Here is a 17,162-nt window from a genome sequence, read left to right on the forward strand (position 1 = left end):
GTCTTCTATATCGATTGTCTAAGTCATTTTAAGCGATAACCCGACTCTTCGCTTACAGCTACTGGAACTCTAGTGGCATTTTGTGCCGTGATTGCCGAACTAGATTGACTCGCGAACTATATATATAATAAGGCCGAGAAGTGTGCTAGTACTAGCAAGGTTTAGAGTTTAAGTTTAACTTTCAACTCTAGCAGTTTACTGGGTGGCCTGCCATTCTAGGAGCCGTTTTAGTTGGCGATAGGACCAGAACTCTCGTATTCTAGTCTGCCCTTCATCTCGCCCCTACCATTCGCGTAACGGTATGCCTGCTATCCAGGTCGTCTTCAAAGATGAAGCTTCACGAAGTGTTCAGTGGTATGCCAAGAGATATCATCAAGGTCCTTGAGGAAGTTTACATATAAATAAGCCAGCACATCGCTCCTTCACATTGTCTATCTCCTCATCAGATTCGCAACTCTTTCAACCGATCACTACTTCTCTCTTTACAACTCTTTACAGTCTACTTTCAACACTCTTCTCATCATGAAGTTCTCTCTTGGTCCTATCCTTCTCGGCCTTGCCACTATTGCAGGCGTGACAGCCTCGCCTGTACCATCCTCTGACGTTGCTACATTCAACGACAATGTCGCTAGCAGCTCTGATGCTCTGGCCGTACCCGGCGACTTTGAGCAAACTGCCAACGCTGAGACGAACGAAGTTGCCATCGTCCCTCGTGACCTGAGTGACGATGAAACTTCAGGCTTATCCAAGAGAGCCATCAACTCATTCTTCAAGATCCACGTTGTCAATGCAGCTGGCAGAGTCTTGGGTATCATCGTCATCGACTACGTCATCAATCAACTCCCAGGCAACCACGAGGGTATCAACGCCTTCTACGATAAGCTCACGAACGTCAAGGTCAATGGTGAAATTGTTGCTAGCCACTTCGAAAATGCAGAGAACCCATTCAAGACCGCGCAAAATGCCATCTTCCATTTCAGCACCAAGGTCGTATCTGGCGTCATTGACCTGGGCCTGAATGCTGCCGGGACCGCTGTCAAGGTCTCAAGTTCCGCTGCAATCGAACTGGGCAATCTCGTTGTCGCAAAGTCCCTCCACATCTTCAACGACCAGAATCAGAAGATCGGAAGCATAGCCATTTAACGGTGCCTGGTGGGGCTCATTGCCAGAATTAGAATGGAGAAGAACAGATATTGGAGGAAGGGTTGTCGAGGCATATTTTGATAGGGTTTTTACAGAGGCTGAACAAAGAGGGGCTCTTCATCTTCGGCGATGACGTGCTCTGACTGTTGGCCTTGACTTTTCCCTGTTATCTTGCTTATCTGGAATGTAGAGGTAGACTACGAAACAGTATATAGAAGACTATTAAAAAATGAGATTCTATATAATCAGACATTGAACTACAACTTACTATATATTAAAAGCCTTTAGACCTATACTTAAAGGCAAAAAGCATAAATACTTAATGTTTATACTATGGGACAGGTATCGTTGAAGACAGAAGAGATGACTAACCAGATTTTCCAGCCTTCATTAACGGCCCGGTATAATCAGCCACTTGCCTTGCCAGCGAATAGTCAATGCGTCATGTAACATCAATGCTCCCTCTATTCGAAACTATAACATCATTCGCCTCGCTCATGCAATATTCAAAGTCATGTAAAGAAATTTACTCCAAGCTCACTAGGCCCAGCTGAATGCTACATTAACGTCGTAACAAAGTATATTCATGATTTGAACAACCTATAATATATAAAAGTACTAGTGAGTGTGTTCTACCTATTTGATAGTTTGGATAAAGAATGATACAGCGCACTACATCCCCGCTCGTCCTGTTCTTGTTTGTCTCCTGTAATTGGTTATGCTGTAGCAGAAGCAATATCGGAATACAGGCATCTCATGACTCAAAGTTGAAGCCGGCAACCTTAACGTTGTAGTTAGCCTTGCCACAGTTGAGATAGGCAGGCTCCTCTTGGCTACAAGATGCACCCAGCTCAAAAGAGGCCTCGTAGATACCGCCACTAGCTGCCTTATTTCCTCTGAACCATACACATCCTGCCTTCCATTCTCGATTTACGAACTGGTAGAACAGATCTTCACCAATGTCGGCCCCTTTCTGTTGTGTCAGCTTGATGGTCTAGACAGATAGCATATAATGTTGTGACTTACAGACAGAAGCAGAAGGGGTTGTACGGTACTCCCAGCTGCGCAAGTCGTTGGACCAAAAGCGGGTATCGTAGTAAGCGCGGCACATAGCTCTCTTTCCACTCGGGTCGGGGATGTCAACTCCAGTATCAAGGCGCTTGTGCAGATAGCCATCTTTCTCATAAGTGATGTACTTCTGGATAGGTGAGGTATGATTAAACTGCCACTCAACGACAGCGGGATTGTCAATAGTCCTATTGAGTCCATGCCGATGCGAGTTTGCGTTTTCATACCAATCAACATCGACGCCATCGACACGGAAAACAGGGGAATCACGGGGAGTGGGAGTGGTCAGTCCGATAAAGGTAGCTCCAGCGGTGGCACCAGCAGCGGCGATGAAGGTAACGAGATCAGTGAGAATGTCAACACCACAGGCGGCGTTGGTGGCAGAGTGACGAGGGCAATCGAGAGCAGTGTTGCGAAGAGCGACGAAGAAGGCACCAGCACTGAAAGTTGCAGTGCTCACCAAGATAGTCAGAGCCGTGATAGGCCCACGAGCGGCCAGCAAGGCTGGGATGAACATGATGGTCTTGTGTAATCAAGTGGTCAGAGGATGATGAAGTTGATGTGAAGGGGCTTGCTGGTTGTTTCTTTGTTGATAGGGAATAAATCAGGACTTGATATATTTCTTGCATCGATCTCAATATCGCAATACTTTCTTCTCTCCCCTATACTGACATCTATAGTGGCTTCAGCATTGCTGGAATGCGATGCCGGCTGTCACCCCGCGGGTCCCTATCGGAGACCTTGCCGAGCAGGCGGGTAGATCGGCAGCCGTGTATGCGGCTGTTCTCGTATTTAGCAACTCTTCACCACTTTCCGAATCGTTATAGTGTTGTGAAACACAGTAGCAGAGTTGACGATCTAACCAGAAGCCATATTTACTTAGATAATAGTAGAAGCCACTTACACGCATCGCCGCAAAGTCCTTACCCAGAACCCTTTCTCTGTTGGGATAGCTTGATTATCTGGCAATGAAGCGCGCTATGATAAGAATCGGCTGTCTCCCTTGTTGATACTGGTTTCCTGAGGTTGGTCTCATCCTGGGAGGTGAGGCGGTCTCCGATTGTTCATGTCCTTGACTCTTTAGGATCAGCATGGCATGCCGTCCTTGCCGACACGATGCCGAAGATCCATGATCTGGTCGTTCGTGATGATCTACCTGGCTCGTATCCTCTTTGTCTCTTTTCTAACCCATGATAAATGGAATCTTTTCCTTTAAAGTGGAGGCTATGAGGCATTCCCTGAGTGGTCGACAAGTTCGGCTAATGAATACTGAAGCGAGTCTTTCCTCAAACGCACGTGTCGTCTAGTGCCAGCTTTGTTCCAATAGATATCAAAGTATGGCATTGTATAAGGTTAAACTTTGCGCTATTCCACAGCCGATAGGCACGCGATATTACGTATTTTAGGAACTGCATTGATCTGGCCTAATTGTCTGTATTCCAGTGGGGTTTCTCTTATCCGAAGTCGGCTATGTGGACTATTCAGTGTCGCATTCACTAAGCCAAAAATCTTCTAAATACTCCTCTTAGGCTTGTACCTGTGCGGTTTGTTGGATCTGACATCTCTAATAGGGCCCTGGACCCATCTTTTGACTTGAGAGCTACTAGTTGAGTCATAGCGCCGGCAAATGAAATTGACAAGCAAAGCCCGAGGGACCTGCCTACCTGGGTATGGCGTATGATCAATGACATTCGATCAATCACGAACCGGTAAAAGAAAAGGGCTAGAAGCAAGGCGAAGGAAATTGACCACGCGTACTTTTGCACAGACAATCCACGCGAAACCTCACCACCTTCTCAGTTCGAAAACACGATGTGGATGTTTGTATCCCGCAGGACAAACTGCCGACATGGCGATCCCGCTAGTGCTATTGGTGAAACAAAGGTGGTGCCTTCTATCAACCAGCTGCCAACAGACTCGCAAACCACGATTCATCGACCCTTGCCAGCATCCGAGGGTCACCGTCCTCTACAATTCTTCCGCCATCTAGAACAAGCACCCTGTCGCAAAACTCGGAAACAATGTGCAGTCGATGGGCGACCATAACTATAGTGCAACTAGCAAACTCTCTCTCGATTATCGCAAGCATGGCTCGCTCGGTGTCGGCATCCACCGAACTGGTGAACTCATCCAAGAGGAGTAGAGAGCTGCCGCTTGTTTTCCGCTTAAGTACTGCTCGAGCAATATTGAAGATCTGCTTTTGCCCTTGACTGAGTGAAGATTCTGATAGAACACTGTCTAGCCCGCCATGGGATTCAACCATGTCCCAGAGGTCCGTTGCTTGCAGAACTTCACGGCACTGCTCTGTCGTTGCTGCCCCAAGCGGGTCTAGGTTTTGCTTAACGGTACTGCCTATGGGTAAGAATACTGGGTCCTGGGGTACAGTAATTATTCTTTCTCGGAGCGTCTGAGGACTTATAGATGAGAGAAGGGCACCGTCAATGGACAGCATGTACTTGACATTATCCTTTTGCACAGGTTCCAACAGGGCGAGAAGGAGGAGAATAAAAGAAGACTTTCCGCTGCGGTACCCTTCAGTTAGCAAGACTGCCTTGAAGATCTTTGTGAGGTTGAGACACAGACCTTCCTGTACGACCGCACAAGGCTATCCTTTCACCTGCTCGGATCGAGACGTCGATTCCTTGCAGGGCATATTCTTTAGCATCTTCGCTGGATCTGGATTACAAGTCAGAGTTCTCAGCACCTCGTGACAAAGCTTTAGCAATTCACTTACTTGTATGTCGCCCAAACCTTTCGGACTTCGATGGCTCCTTTCGATGGCCACTGCTGATTGACTTTTACATCACCATGCAAAACACCTTCCGTCCCGGTCTTGGTAGTAAAGTTTCGGAGCCGAGCTACAGCTCCGATAGATGTCTCCAAAGCAGCGTAGAACCGCACAATGTCACTCAAAGACTGACTCAATGTCATCAGCGTGACAAGTGACGCGCCAGAAAGACTTGAACTAGACCGAAGCTGAGTTATCAAACCTACAAGAGCGGTTGCCGTAACAGCAACGACTACGTTCAAGGTCAAATACAGCCAGCGCTGTACCATTGAAAGTAGATACATCGGCCTCTGGGACTGGTCCAGCAGTCGATGATTGTGCTTGATGTTTTCTCCCGCCCAGCCTAACGCACGAATGGTGGCGATGCCTCTGGATGTGTCTAGAAAATGGGTGTATAACGGACTCTTTGCCTCGAGGTCCAGCAGTCGCAGCTGCCGAGACGTTCGCAGGTAGAACCTTTGAACCAGCCATAGGATGAGGATCATAGCGGGGTAAGTAAGTCCTAGCCACGGCGATGACGACGCGATAAGGACACCCATTCCAATGACACCAAAGATATCCAGCACTACATTGGCTACAGCCATAGGGAGCTCATTATCAATGATGGTTATATCTTGAGAAAAGTAATTGGTAATAGTCCCAGTATCTGATGTTGTTAAGAGTTGCAGCGGTGCGTTGATAACGGTCTCCAACGCCCTCTGGTGGAGTACCGAGCCACTGAGACGGATGAAAGGGCCCAGAACAAGCACGACAGCAGCCATGAAGGACATCAAGGCTAGTACCTGCAGCATTCCATAGATGCCGATGTAGTAGGTCTGAGAGTGCATTTGACACAAGCCTCTCTGTGGTCGAGCCGCATCGTCAGCCCAGAATGTGAGCCATATGCGTGGGAAGTTGTTGAGGAAGCCGTTGCATATACAAGCGAGAGTGAAGGCTACAATGGGAACAAGACCAATGGTGCGTATGTAATAGCCAAAGACGCTTGTGTCACCCAACTTTCGCGCCGCAGTTTCCTCCGCCGTCATTCCTTCAGCTGGTGGTGAGTAAGAGGGTGCTGGACCTTGTGCACTTCCAAGTGCTCCAGTCGAAGCTGGCTCCGAATCGGAGACTAGATCAGAGTTTGGAAGCAAATTCTTGTCAGTCGTGGGTTTCTCTTCAGACACTTCTCCATTACTGCTGACTGTTATGATATGGTCCGCAGCTTGAGAGTGCCGAAGGTTGTGTGTGCACAGAATAACAGTGGCGCCTCGACGACGAAGCATTCCATCTCGCCCAAAGACATTTCGGAAAACATGATCCGTTGTTCTAGCATCCAGGCCGCTAAGGACATCATCAAATATCAAGAGGCTGGCGTCTACAAGGTATAGTGCCCTTGCGATTGACACTCGCTGGCGTTGTCCGCCGCTCAAAGCAATGCCACCACTTCCAATCACTGTGCTATCGCCCTGAGGGAGGTTTGCAATGTCCCGGTCGAGCATGGTAGCATGTATCACGGAACTGTATCGCTTGTCGTCGAAGTGACTATTGCCAATGATGTTGTCTCTGATGGAGATATTTGTCAAGAATGGCTGTTGGTCACAGTAGCCGATGACTGTGGAACCGAGGACAGCAGTGGATCCAGTCGCAAAGGGGACTTCGCCGAGAATGGCTTTGCATAGGGTGGACTTTCCGCTGGCAACAGGACCAACAATAGCGGTGAGATATGATGATGGAATGGTCATGTTGACATGGTTAATAACAGTGACGTTCTCCAGATAACCAAAGCTGCCGTCCTTGATTACCACGCGAGTGGCGCCTTTCCCCGGCAGAGTCTCCATCTCGATGCCCGTGATGCTAGTGCCAGAGATAGAAGGTGAAGGAGAAATCGAAGCCACACACGTGGCTGACATCATACGTGGATCAAGACGGCGATACTCAAACCTTGGGTTGCGTTCCAGATACGATTGGACCCGTTGAAGACAGGTTAGCGCCCCAAGAAACTGGGGAATCTTCTGAAAGAGTATCATCAGAGGCGATGCGAGAAGGGTAAGGTAGGAGATGGAAACAAATATCGACGTCGTGTCGAGCGTCTTGGTTGCCACTGCAAAAGTGATAACGGGAGATAAGGTCATGGGAACCTGAGAGATAGTAGCCGCTGCAGCGAGGAGCATACGCCAGCGCCCACCGATCTCAATCTCTCTTACTCGCAGTCTCTGGACGCAAGACTCAATTGGCTGTGTCATACCAGACATCTTGACCAGCTTCATCTGCGCAATAGCAGCCGCGGTGACATTAACTCTCGTCTCGATTGCTTTCATCCATGCCTTTTGACGTGGTCCGAGGAGTTTGCCGATCCCAAATGCAGTGAGCGTTGACACAGCGACTACACCAAGAGAAGCAGCAAATGCAGCGCCAAGTTCTCGTTGGAGGAGCCAGCAAGACAGAGCAATCTGGATTGTGTTGGCCCAGTATTCATGGAGGTCTAGAATACCTCTTGTGATGCGCTCGACGTCGGTGCTCATTAATGTCAGGGCGCCAGAATCATCATCCGTAGGCATCCTAAGCTCTATAGTCTTTTCATACACAGCGAGCACGAGGATGCCTCGAATCATGATGACGAAACGCTCTTGGAAGTACCAGTATAATGCTGTTGAGAACGCAATTGCCCCGTACGTTAGAGCCGTTGCGCCAATGAGTCCATATCCATGACTTTGTTCTTGGTTATCACTTTGTAGGTAGTGCAGTAGGGCATGAATGAGAAATGGTTGACATATGCTGGCGGCGAGCAGCGCTGCACGAGGAATGATCGGTGGTACTAGCTGGAGCGCTAGTATTCTCAGCATTAACTGTGCCAGACCGTATTTCTGGCCCTTGTATGGATTATTGCGAACTCGCTCAGCGAGCTTTTGGTGTGTCTCGGCTGCAAGAGCCTTGTCAAGGGGATAAAGACTATCCAGCGTCAGGATGACACGATAGCCTTTCATAAACAACGTATTCAGCCAGAAGAAGACCCCGAGGTTCCAAATACCACTTGTCTCCTCGGGGCTGTGCTGCTTCACATCCCAGCCGAGCCATTTCTCTTTCTGTCGTGACTCTAAGTAAACCATGACGGCTTTGAGGACAGTAGATGCTGTCAATACAGATGCATAGCTCTGGTCCAGAGCTGATGGGACGAGAAGCCATGATGTCCGCGTACGAGCAATATCAAATAATAACGTGACAGAAAGATAGGCAGCGATGGCCGTTGAAGGTCGCGGTGCCCTTGAATGCTCAATCCATGAAAGCGGTACAAGAAGTAGGGCTGCGATAAAAGCAAGAGAAGCTGCGGCTAAAGTTCGTTTTGAAGCGAACTGGGAAGAGTTCTGTCCAAGAACGATGAGAATAAGCTGCAGGACAGCGAAACCTATTGCAAGAACCTACATCACCGTGAAGAAAGCCTCAGTTAGCACGATCATGCAATTGACCAAAGTGGGGATGCATACCAGCTTCGACCACTGAGCTGCCGAAGCACTGACTAGTGGGCGACGGCGACGACAAAGTGTCCAAATACGAGAGAAACCAAGGCAGATGAAGAGAGCAGCTGGCGCAATGACAAACACGACATCTTCAAATGTGACAGTAAAGTCAAAGTTGCCTCTACAGCCACGCACAGCAGGCCCCAGCGAGTCATCATTGAGACAAGCGCTGAAAGACGACATAGTCCTTTCTTGTCGTGCCAGTGGTAACTACAGTACCAGTAACCACTCAGCTGATGGTGATACTGATACTCCAGGTCTGCGGGAAAAGCAAGAAAGGATTCCCGGCCTGGAAATCGGAGCTTATCACGGGCCTATTGTTTATCTACTGACACTGCATGCATAGTGCGGCACAGCTGAATGGGGTCTGCATGTTGGTTCAATGCTTGTCTTTGGTGCCCTGTTTTCCCCCGCCCCCCTGACGATGCACTGTATAACACTGTACTGCACTAAAGTTCCCTGCTGTGATATAAGACGGCACGAAAGCGCCACCGAATCCTACCAAAAGTCCCTAACACCCCTGTAGTAGTAGGGATCGCCAAACGTCTTGCCGCTTCCCGCCTGAGGAAAACAACTTGAAGGACCAACACGAACTTTGCTTTGACTTAGATTACTGTGCATTGCAGCGATACGAGAATAATACGTCACTACGCGTTTCTTTTACCTTCCCAACGCCGTTTCAGCACCTCGATTACTGTTGGGCCCCACCTTGAGCGAAAACACACTGAGCTGTTGTTTGGCTGTCGGTTTCTGGACGCTGTTTTAGCCAGCTGAACCAACAATTGTCCCGGTCAGCCAGCATCTGTTGTACCCCAACTACTGCCGACCTCTTGCGTATCAAACAACATTTCTGTGGTTATTTTGCGTCATGGACAACGTTCAACACGGTGTCTCCGAATCGACACCGCTTCTACAGCCCAACCTCAACTACGACGCCCCAAACAGGAGTCTTCCTAAGCTAAGCAAAGGCGATGAGTGGCGGACGGCATGGCAGCATCACTTCTCCCAGTGGTCAGCCCTGTACGTCTGCAGCCTTTTGATCCTCCTCGTCGACGTCCCTAACTTCCTGAGCGAAGTGCCAAAGCTGCGTATGCTTGAGTTGGGTCTTTGCCGCGATTACTACGCTGCAACTGACCCAAGCGTCATCGGCCGCGACGGCTCTGTTCCCGAGCATCTTTGCAAGGTCCACGAGATTCAAAGCGCTCTTGCTAAGATGAGAGGCATTTTCGGTATGATTGAGGGTATCCCTGGTCTCATACTCGCTATCCCATATGGCGTCCTGGCCGATAGTAAGGGCCGCAGGTTGGTCACGGGCCTTAGTCTACTAGGCTTTGTACTCAGAGACATCTGGGCTTTTACTGCACTATTCTTTCATCGAGTGTTTCCTGTCCGTGCTGTCTATGCTGCGCCGGCTTTCTTGGTCCTCGGAGGAGGGTCTACTGTTATCAGCCCCATGATCATGGCCATCATTGCTGCTGCAATCCCGGAAGAGTCACGGTATGTCTAGCGTCACAAGTACAACGCTACTGAGTAACATGGAGCTGATGACTGACCAAATCTTTATAGAACAAGGGCTTTTTTCTGGGTGCAGGTTGTACTTCTCATTACTGAGCTGATTGCGCCACCACTCGGTGCAGTTCTCATGAATACATTAGGACCGCATTTTGCTTTCCTCACGGCCGTGCCACTTGAAGCTCTGGCCTTTGTGGTGCTCGGCTTTATCCCCAACACAAGGGCATCTGTTAGTGTCCTTAGCAACGACATGGAGACTACGGAGGCAGATCAAAGCCAATCACATAGCAGTCAATGCGAAGAAGCAACATCTGATCCAGTTTCGTTCAAGGAAAGGGCCCTGCAGACTCTATCACATATCTCACATAATATCCAACACGGTGTTCATACTTTGGGCAGTCATAAAAGTCTGCTGGTAGGCCTTCTAGCACTGGTTGTTGCAAAGATGGCTCGACCGATGCTAGAACTGATCTTGCAATACATGTCTGTGAGATTTGGATGGCCGTTGGCCAAGGTACGTGCTATCGAAAACAGGAAACTGACAGAAATATCCTCTTTTCTCTCCCGCGATCACTAATACTGGGCTCCAGACAGCTTTCCTGCTCTCGATCCAAGCCGCGGGTCAGATTTTGCTTTTTGCTGTAGTCCTACCGCAAGTCAATATCTGGCTCATCAGGAGAATGAAGACATCTTCAGCTGCAAATCTCGCACTGGCTCGAGTGTCGATTCTCCTCCTCGCTGTTGGTTCACTCTGCATGGGTCTCGCTGCTGCTGTTCCAGCGTTTGTAATTGGTATGTACAGTGCCAGCCTACGTTCGGGAAAACTCACTGATTTCTAGCGTTTCTTGGATATACGCTTGGAAATGGCTTTTCATCCGCCTTGCGATCTCTCCTGACAACCATGGTACATGGAGATCATCTATCACTATTATTCACTGCAATCGCCGTGTTTGAAGGTATCTCGACCATTGGCGCGTCACCACTCCTTGGGCTGTCATTCTCTGTCGGCTTGGACATTGGAGGTATTGCTGTGAGCCTGCCGTTCTTTGTTGCTTCGGTTCTCTATGCCCTTGCTGCAGCGCTGCTTGTTAGTGGCATGTCCACAGAGTCTTGCTCGTCCGAAGCCTAGCGTTGAATTTGGTGTCGATCCTCAACAGGGTGCTAGCATGCATTCTGCACAACCATTTGAAACGTGAATTGTTAGGCCTACAATAGAGTGATATCCTAGGAATATATGTCAAGTCAAAATAAAAAAGCAATCAGGTAGTTCCGAGTCAACCTCAGCAAAAACAATGCCACTTGCCCCGTACTGGAATCGAACCAGTGATCTTATCATGTCGTGTCTATTACTAGTGATACGCTTTACCACTGAGCCAACGGGGCTTGAAGGGATTGATATGCTGACTCGACAAGTGGGAGCATTGAGCGCTGAGTTTGTACGGTCTCGGAACCAGCATCATCGCTTCAGAAACCTGAATGTGACGATGACATGCGACCTGCCGCTTCAGACCACAGGGAAGGGTTGCACTCTGCCACAAAATGCAACCTCGGTTGCCTATCGCTCCGATCCTTGTAGCAACCCGTCTCCACGCAAAGATAAGATGCCCAGATCTGGAAGTGATCGACTCAAGATCTAGCAATGATTTTCTCGGCACCTCAGCGCTGTAGTCATCTTAGTCAAGGCCTATTTCAACGACCAAGGGATACATGGGTATTCCGAATGCCAACCCGTTGGTCCAAGACATAAGCCATGAGTAAACCTGCGTCAGTGAATAAGATGACTGTGCATGCAGCATCTAGTCTGTATCACCATGTCCAGAAATGATCTTCATTTACTGAGCTGTCCAACACGAGGGCACTTAATTCCAAAGTCAAGACGTAGTCTGGATGCAACTATAAAAACGATAGGAAGGGCCAAAGACCTTAGCAATTCAACCGGCACTCAACCTCTCAAGCTTCTTCAACAAGACACATTACAATTCCTCAATTTTTATTACAACATGGCTGCCGCAGCAGTTCAGACTTACACTCCCGCATCCTACGACCACCGCGCCGTTGATGCTATGACGGACGTCGACGTGGCCGCCCAGCGACTCCAGGAGCTCAATGGTCTGGATCACATGAAGTCCTGCATCAGAGACGTCTTCATGAAGCACGGCGTTGATAAGGTATTCGGTGTTGGTCTCCTCCACCGTCATTACGACGTTGCTCCCAACGAGAAGATCATCGAGCTTGGCCCGGTCTCCTCTCCCTGGGTCGTAGGTGACGACGAAGCCATCACTGGTGGCTCAGTCCTCCCTCACACATGGCGCGTCTTCGATGGCGAGCTCAAGCCTACCGAGTTCAAGTTCGTGCCACAGCGTGAGCTCTCCAAGGTCGATCGGCCAGTCTTCCCAGCTGCCTTTGTTAAAGAGCTTATCGGCGTGCTGCAAGATACAGGCCTCGATGAGGTTCTGGGTGTGAGCCTGTATGAGGCTGGCGACCCTGATAACGAGACCATGGAGGTGACGTACGGCCGCAGCAGCATCGTCATTCCTTCTACAGGTCTTATCGGCTCCAAGGTCATTGGCCCACAGGGCTTTGACGCATTCCAAGCGGCCTGGACTTTCAGCAAGAAGGAGGGCGAGGATATTGTTGCCCACCATGGCATCTGCGCTGCCATGGGTGTTGACGATGGAGTCACAGCGCGACATGGGATCTGTGCCGCAAAGGCTGCTGATGACGGGATCACCGCTCGCCATGGTATCTGCGCTGCCAAGATGAACGATGGTGTCAAAGCTCTACACGGTATCTGCGCAGCTAAAGCTGAGCATGGCTTCGAGGCCCGTCATGGCATTTGCGCAGCAAAAGCCAGTGAAGGTGTTAACTCTCGACATGGTATCTGTGCTGCTAAATCTGCTGATGATGGCCTCAAAGCTCATCATGGTATCTGCGCTGTAAAAGCCAGTGCTGACGGAGTTACTTCTCGTCACGGTATCTGCGCTGCCAAAGCGGCTGATGACGGAATGACAGCTCGTCACGGCATCTGCGCGGCAAAAGCCGACGACGGTTTCACAGCACGGCACGGTATCTGTGCTGTTAAAGCTCCTGAGGAAGGGTTAAAGGCTCGCCACGGTATTTGCGCCGCCAAGGCCGCTGACGAAGGATTCACGGCTCGTCATGGCATTTGCGCTGTAAAGGCTGCTGAGGGCTTCAAGACCTACCACGGTATCTGTGCTGCCAGGTCTGCGGAGGATGGCATCAAGGCTAAGCATGGAATTTGCGTCGCCAAGGTTGCCGATGAGGGTATGACAGCTCGCCATGGTATTTGCGCCGCACGTCTTGCTAATGGGGATGGAATCAAGTCTTAGAATAGTGGTCATATCATCTTTTCCTATTGCAATAGCGTATGATAGGGAGGAGTGAGCCGAGCATAAACGATTACTGCCTGTTTAAGAAGCACATGTAGAGAGATAGTCGTTCACAGAACTTTCATTCATTCTAAATAAAACCACAAGTCCTCGAACGTTTCCTCATCTAAACTGTAACTCTTGCTATATGAGTTTTGCAAATCCATTATATTCTCTGATTGGCAGCTACGTCTTGCTGATAGGCCAAATAGTAATGTAGGAGCACGTTAAAGGATGTTGGAGGGTTGCAATCCGAAAGCTCTAATAGAAGTGTCCACAGATTTGGCAACTATATTCCGGCAACCAATTTTATTAGCTATAGCTCCTTCGAAATTGTAAACAATTGTCAACTCACCTGTGACAAGAGCTCACTCTTATGAGATGTAACTTTGACCGCCTGTCCATTAATTTCATTCTCTTTCATGCGCCCCTCTAGAACCATCAACGCTCCGCTATCGATTGATTTCTGAAATTCAGCCCTGTAAAGATGCTCAGCAGCTTTGAAAATCTCAGCCTGAAAGATTTGGCTCTCGTGGTGTGGCCAGGCCTCGGCGCTGGCATCAAGGGCCCGAAGGACAGAACCAAGGCCACGTATCCTGCTGACCTTTTGCATATCATGAGCTCGAGACATGACTTCAAACGAGGTGGTGTAGTAGGTCGTTACGACAGAGTCGAAGTCGCGGAAACCGAGCATCTTGGCGCAATCGACAATGTAGGCGATCTTGCGCTCCATGTTCCATGAGCGAGGAGTAACTGGGTCAATAAGTTCTGCCGCGTCATTCATCGGGTGCAATAAAGGCCCGCGGCTAGCGCCGGGCATCGTGATTTCATTGAAATGGGTAGTTGGTGTCGCCCAGAGAGAATGTGCCGAGGGCTCTGCACCACGGCGAGTGTAGGCATGGTTGAAAGGTCTGTTACCGGGGTTTTCGCTTGTCGAGTTACGCATTGGCAATGGTGACATGTGCTCAGCAATTAGCGGCATTGTGTCGTGACCAAGTGGAGGCGAGTGACCAAATACTGAGCTATGTTCTTGAGTGCTGCGGAAGCTCTTAAATTGATTGTTAGGTCTAGTGAAGAAATCCTCGATTTGGTCAACATGAGGTAACATGTTTTCCTCCGTTGAATTTGAATACGACGACATGGTCATGGGTATAGGGTGAGGCGACGTTCTGTGGAGCATCGGCCGAGAGTTGAGGCCGGCGTACTCCAGTTGCAGCTCCAGCTCCTCTATTCTTTTCTTAAGTTTCTGTCCTGTTAGAGAAATGGTGAGTACATATGCCTCCCCAATTCTAGACACCCAGGTCTGTGCATGAGCGCATCGATTGCACCTGTGACTTGGAAGGTTTGGACAAGACTGACTATGCTTTCTCTGGGCAATCCGATTCTGAGCTTTCCGTCTGTCTACAGTGTCCGCTAGATGCTGCACTGGGACATTGCTGTCATCTGCATCCGAAAACGTTTGTTCGGAAAGACCTGATTGTGATCCAAGAACGGACATGTTGTCACCCACGATGGTTGACAATTTGTGCGTACAGGATCGTGAGGCCAATTGTTGGCAGCTCTCCCGGGACTTTATCGGGAATTTCAAGCCAGGTGAATTTCTGAATGCTTCCAGTCCATATTCAAGACCAAGTGCTTATCTTATGATCGCCTCGTGAAGAGAGGCTCACTGCTGACTACATGGCCGACAAGCCGACGCGCCAACACTAATGCACGGGCCGTCCCTCGTCCAAAAGTCCCTTAGTCGCCGCGACTGTATGTGCTGTAGGAGCCGAGGCCAGTGCGAAAATCCTCCCCGTTCTCAGTGGGATGCAGTGCTCGAGGCGTGTCACTCTAGCCCACAACATGCAAGGAAAATACAGGATAGCGGCACCGCACCAATCAATGCCAAGACACCCTGGCAGCATCCTCCACTTGTGACGCCCCATCAGCCGTATAACCAGTCCAAAAACTGGCAAAAAAGAAACAGTATGAACACTGTGGCGCATAAGGGTTCTCCACTGCTTGAAAGATTTATCGTTCTTATGCATTGTTTTCGCGCCGTGCGGGAGCATGTTCCTTCAGCTGCCACATTCCTAAATGGACCATCGGTTATAGATAGCTAAAACTTGGCCCCATCTCTCGGTCTACGTCATCTGTCAGATTTATATCGACGTATAAGGACACAGATGCCAAGTTCTGTCTGCTGATAAAGGCTTCCGGCTAAATGCTTTAGCTGCCTTGACTGCAAGTAACACAACTGGACCTTAATGGTTAGACGCAGCTACAATTATAGTAAATCCTTAAGCTAAGTATCGCAAATATTTACATATCTACAGAAGTAAAATGCCCCTCTATAAGGGTCTACAAATCATCATCTAATGGGCTGAGACCCTGAGCAGTACCAAGTCTCTTCTCGAACCAGAACCTCAACCTCTCGACCCTCTCCCGGTCGACCATAAACTTCATGAAATCATGAGGGTCTGTGTGAGATTGATCAACAAAAACAGGAAAGCCAGCCGGCGGAGCGACGTCACTTGTCACAGGCCAGAACCCGCTCGTCTTCTGGAAGTCCTTGCTCAGTAGAAAGTTCTGCAGCAACTTAGCGCCCTCGGGGTGCGGCGCGTCCTTGAGGATTGCAGTGTGCTGTGCCCACGAGATGAAGTTGCTCTTCTTGGGAAAGGTAGCGTTGAGAGAGCCGGCGCCAGTTGACAAGCCGATGGCTGAGGTGAAGGTCGCGACGTAAGGTGTCTTGGGGTTGCGAACAAGCGTCTGGGGAGTGGCTGCTCCACGAACCCAGCGAGGCTTTTGTTGGAGGAGCTTGTTGAACCAAGATTCGCCGTATTGATTGAGGCTACCAATAAGTTAAGGCTAAGGCGGTGATTTATAGCAGTAGAAGACTTACATTTTATCGAAGAGGAAGAGGATCGAGTCGTCGTCATTGGGATAAGTCAAAGCAAGTTTACCTTTGTAGTCGGGCGCAAGGAAGTCGCTGTATTCCGCCGGCGCCTTTTTGCCTTTCAACTTATCAGCGTTCCAGATAAGCTGCCACGCAATACCAGTGTACCCGTAGTAAGCAGCATCCGTATCCTTAAGACCAGAATAGATCTTGTCAAACCCATCAGGGGCATAGTGAAGCAGCGCGCCCTCATCTTTCCAGCGAGGGAAGTCTTGGGTTGTTTGCAGAGCGAGTGTATCGACATAGACGTTATTGCTGGCGAGTTGTTGGTCGATGCCACCATCGAGATACTTGGACAGGTCGACGGTTTGATTGAGCTTCATGCCGGGGAAAGCCGATTCAAAGGCGTTCTTGACTGCGTCATTTTGATTCTTCTCATCACCACCAAACCAAGCTGTAACGACCCCGCCCTCTTTGAGAGCAGCTTTATAGATCTGGTCGATGGAACGTGTCTCTACTTAAGCTGTTGGGCCGAAGTGGAGGAGGGTATCATACGCCGCTGCGTTTGCAGCGAGTAGAAAGGTCGAAGAAAGCGATAAGAGGCGCATTGCGAAACTTGAACGGTGTGAATGGTGATGATCGATCAATTCTGCTAACTCAGGTTTCCAAGAGTCTATATATACCCAGGGCGACTGAGACTTTCCTCTGCTCGCGACTTGAAAAGAGAGCTTCCGCGCTGCCCCATCTCAACGGAACGTATAGTATCGGTGCAATTATCGTCCCGAACCGTGACCAAAGCACTCGTTGTTGATTGAGTAAAGTCAGGGACATATGAATCAATATCGTGTTAATCAGCAAGCGCGCGCGAGACCTGACGATAAGGTTTGGCC

At 49.4% G+C, this 17,162-nt stretch overlaps 7 protein-coding genes and 1 non-coding gene across 8 annotated transcripts; 3 read left to right on the top strand and 5 right to left on the bottom strand.

The window, feature by feature from the left end:
* The first annotated feature begins 246 nt into the window (after positions 1-246).
* Positions 247-1,486, top strand: FVEG_09943 (hypothetical protein). The gene is made up of 2 exons (XM_018899018.1): positions 247-354; positions 407-1,486. Exons 1-2 carry the CDS (start codon positions 330-332, stop codon positions 1,141-1,143), a joined length of 762 nt encoding a protein of 253 aa, XP_018757004.1. The 5' UTR covers positions 247-329; the 3' UTR covers positions 1,144-1,486.
* Positions 1,487-1,897: 411 nt separating this feature from the next.
* On the bottom strand, positions 1,898-2,728 carry FVEG_09942 (hypothetical protein; the record flags this gene model as incomplete). The annotated part of the gene is made up of 2 exons (XM_018899017.1): positions 1,898-2,112; positions 2,170-2,728. 2 exons carry the CDS (start codon positions 2,726-2,728, stop codon positions 1,898-1,900), a joined length of 774 nt encoding a protein of 257 aa, XP_018757003.1.
* Positions 2,729-3,985: 1,257 nt separating this feature from the next.
* FVEG_09941 (hypothetical protein) lies at positions 3,986-8,676 on the bottom strand (the record flags this gene model as incomplete). The annotated part of the gene is made up of 4 exons (XM_018899016.1): positions 3,986-4,733; positions 4,795-4,887; positions 4,946-8,394; positions 8,461-8,676. The coding sequence occupies 4 exons, from the start codon at positions 8,674-8,676 to the stop codon at positions 4,109-4,111; spliced, it is 4,383 nt and encodes a 1,460-aa protein (XP_018757002.1). The 3' UTR covers positions 3,986-4,108.
* A 341-nt stretch (positions 8,677-9,017) lies between these two features.
* FVEG_09940 (hypothetical protein) lies at positions 9,018-11,328 on the top strand. The gene is made up of 4 exons (XM_018899015.1): positions 9,018-9,990; positions 10,060-10,519; positions 10,596-10,797; positions 10,845-11,328. Exons 1-4 carry the CDS (start codon positions 9,362-9,364, stop codon positions 11,132-11,134), a joined length of 1,581 nt encoding a protein of 526 aa, XP_018757001.1. The 5' UTR covers positions 9,018-9,361; the 3' UTR covers positions 11,135-11,328.
* Positions 11,306-11,388, bottom strand: FVEG_16694. The gene has a single exon. It is a non-coding gene; the product is annotated as a tRNA-Thr (tRNA).
* A 504-nt stretch (positions 11,389-11,892) lies between these two features.
* FVEG_09939 (hypothetical protein) lies at positions 11,893-13,520 on the top strand. The gene has a single exon (XM_018899014.1). It carries the CDS (start codon positions 12,006-12,008, stop codon positions 13,353-13,355), a length of 1,350 nt encoding a protein of 449 aa, XP_018757000.1. The 5' UTR covers positions 11,893-12,005; the 3' UTR covers positions 13,356-13,520.
* A 220-nt stretch (positions 13,521-13,740) lies between these two features.
* Positions 13,741-14,892, bottom strand: FVEG_09938 (hypothetical protein; the record flags this gene model as incomplete). The annotated part of the gene is made up of 2 exons (XM_018899013.1): positions 13,741-14,645; positions 14,754-14,892. The coding sequence occupies 2 exons, from the start codon at positions 14,890-14,892 to the stop codon at positions 13,741-13,743; spliced, it is 1,044 nt and encodes a 347-aa protein (XP_018756999.1).
* Positions 14,893-15,737: 845 nt separating this feature from the next.
* On the bottom strand, positions 15,738-16,655 carry FVEG_09937 (hypothetical protein; the record flags this gene model as incomplete). Its single annotated transcript, XM_018899012.1, has 2 exons — positions 15,738-16,227; positions 16,279-16,655. The coding sequence occupies 2 exons, from the start codon at positions 16,653-16,655 to the stop codon at positions 15,738-15,740; spliced, it is 867 nt and encodes a 288-aa protein (XP_018756998.1).
* Positions 16,656-17,162: the final 507 nt, after the last annotated feature.

Source organism: Fusarium verticillioides, chromosome 1, assembly GCF_000149555.1.
Source record: "Fusarium verticillioides 7600 chromosome 1, whole genome shotgun sequence".
Classification (NCBI taxonomy): Eukaryota; Fungi; Ascomycota; class Sordariomycetes; order Hypocreales; family Nectriaceae; genus Fusarium; species Fusarium verticillioides.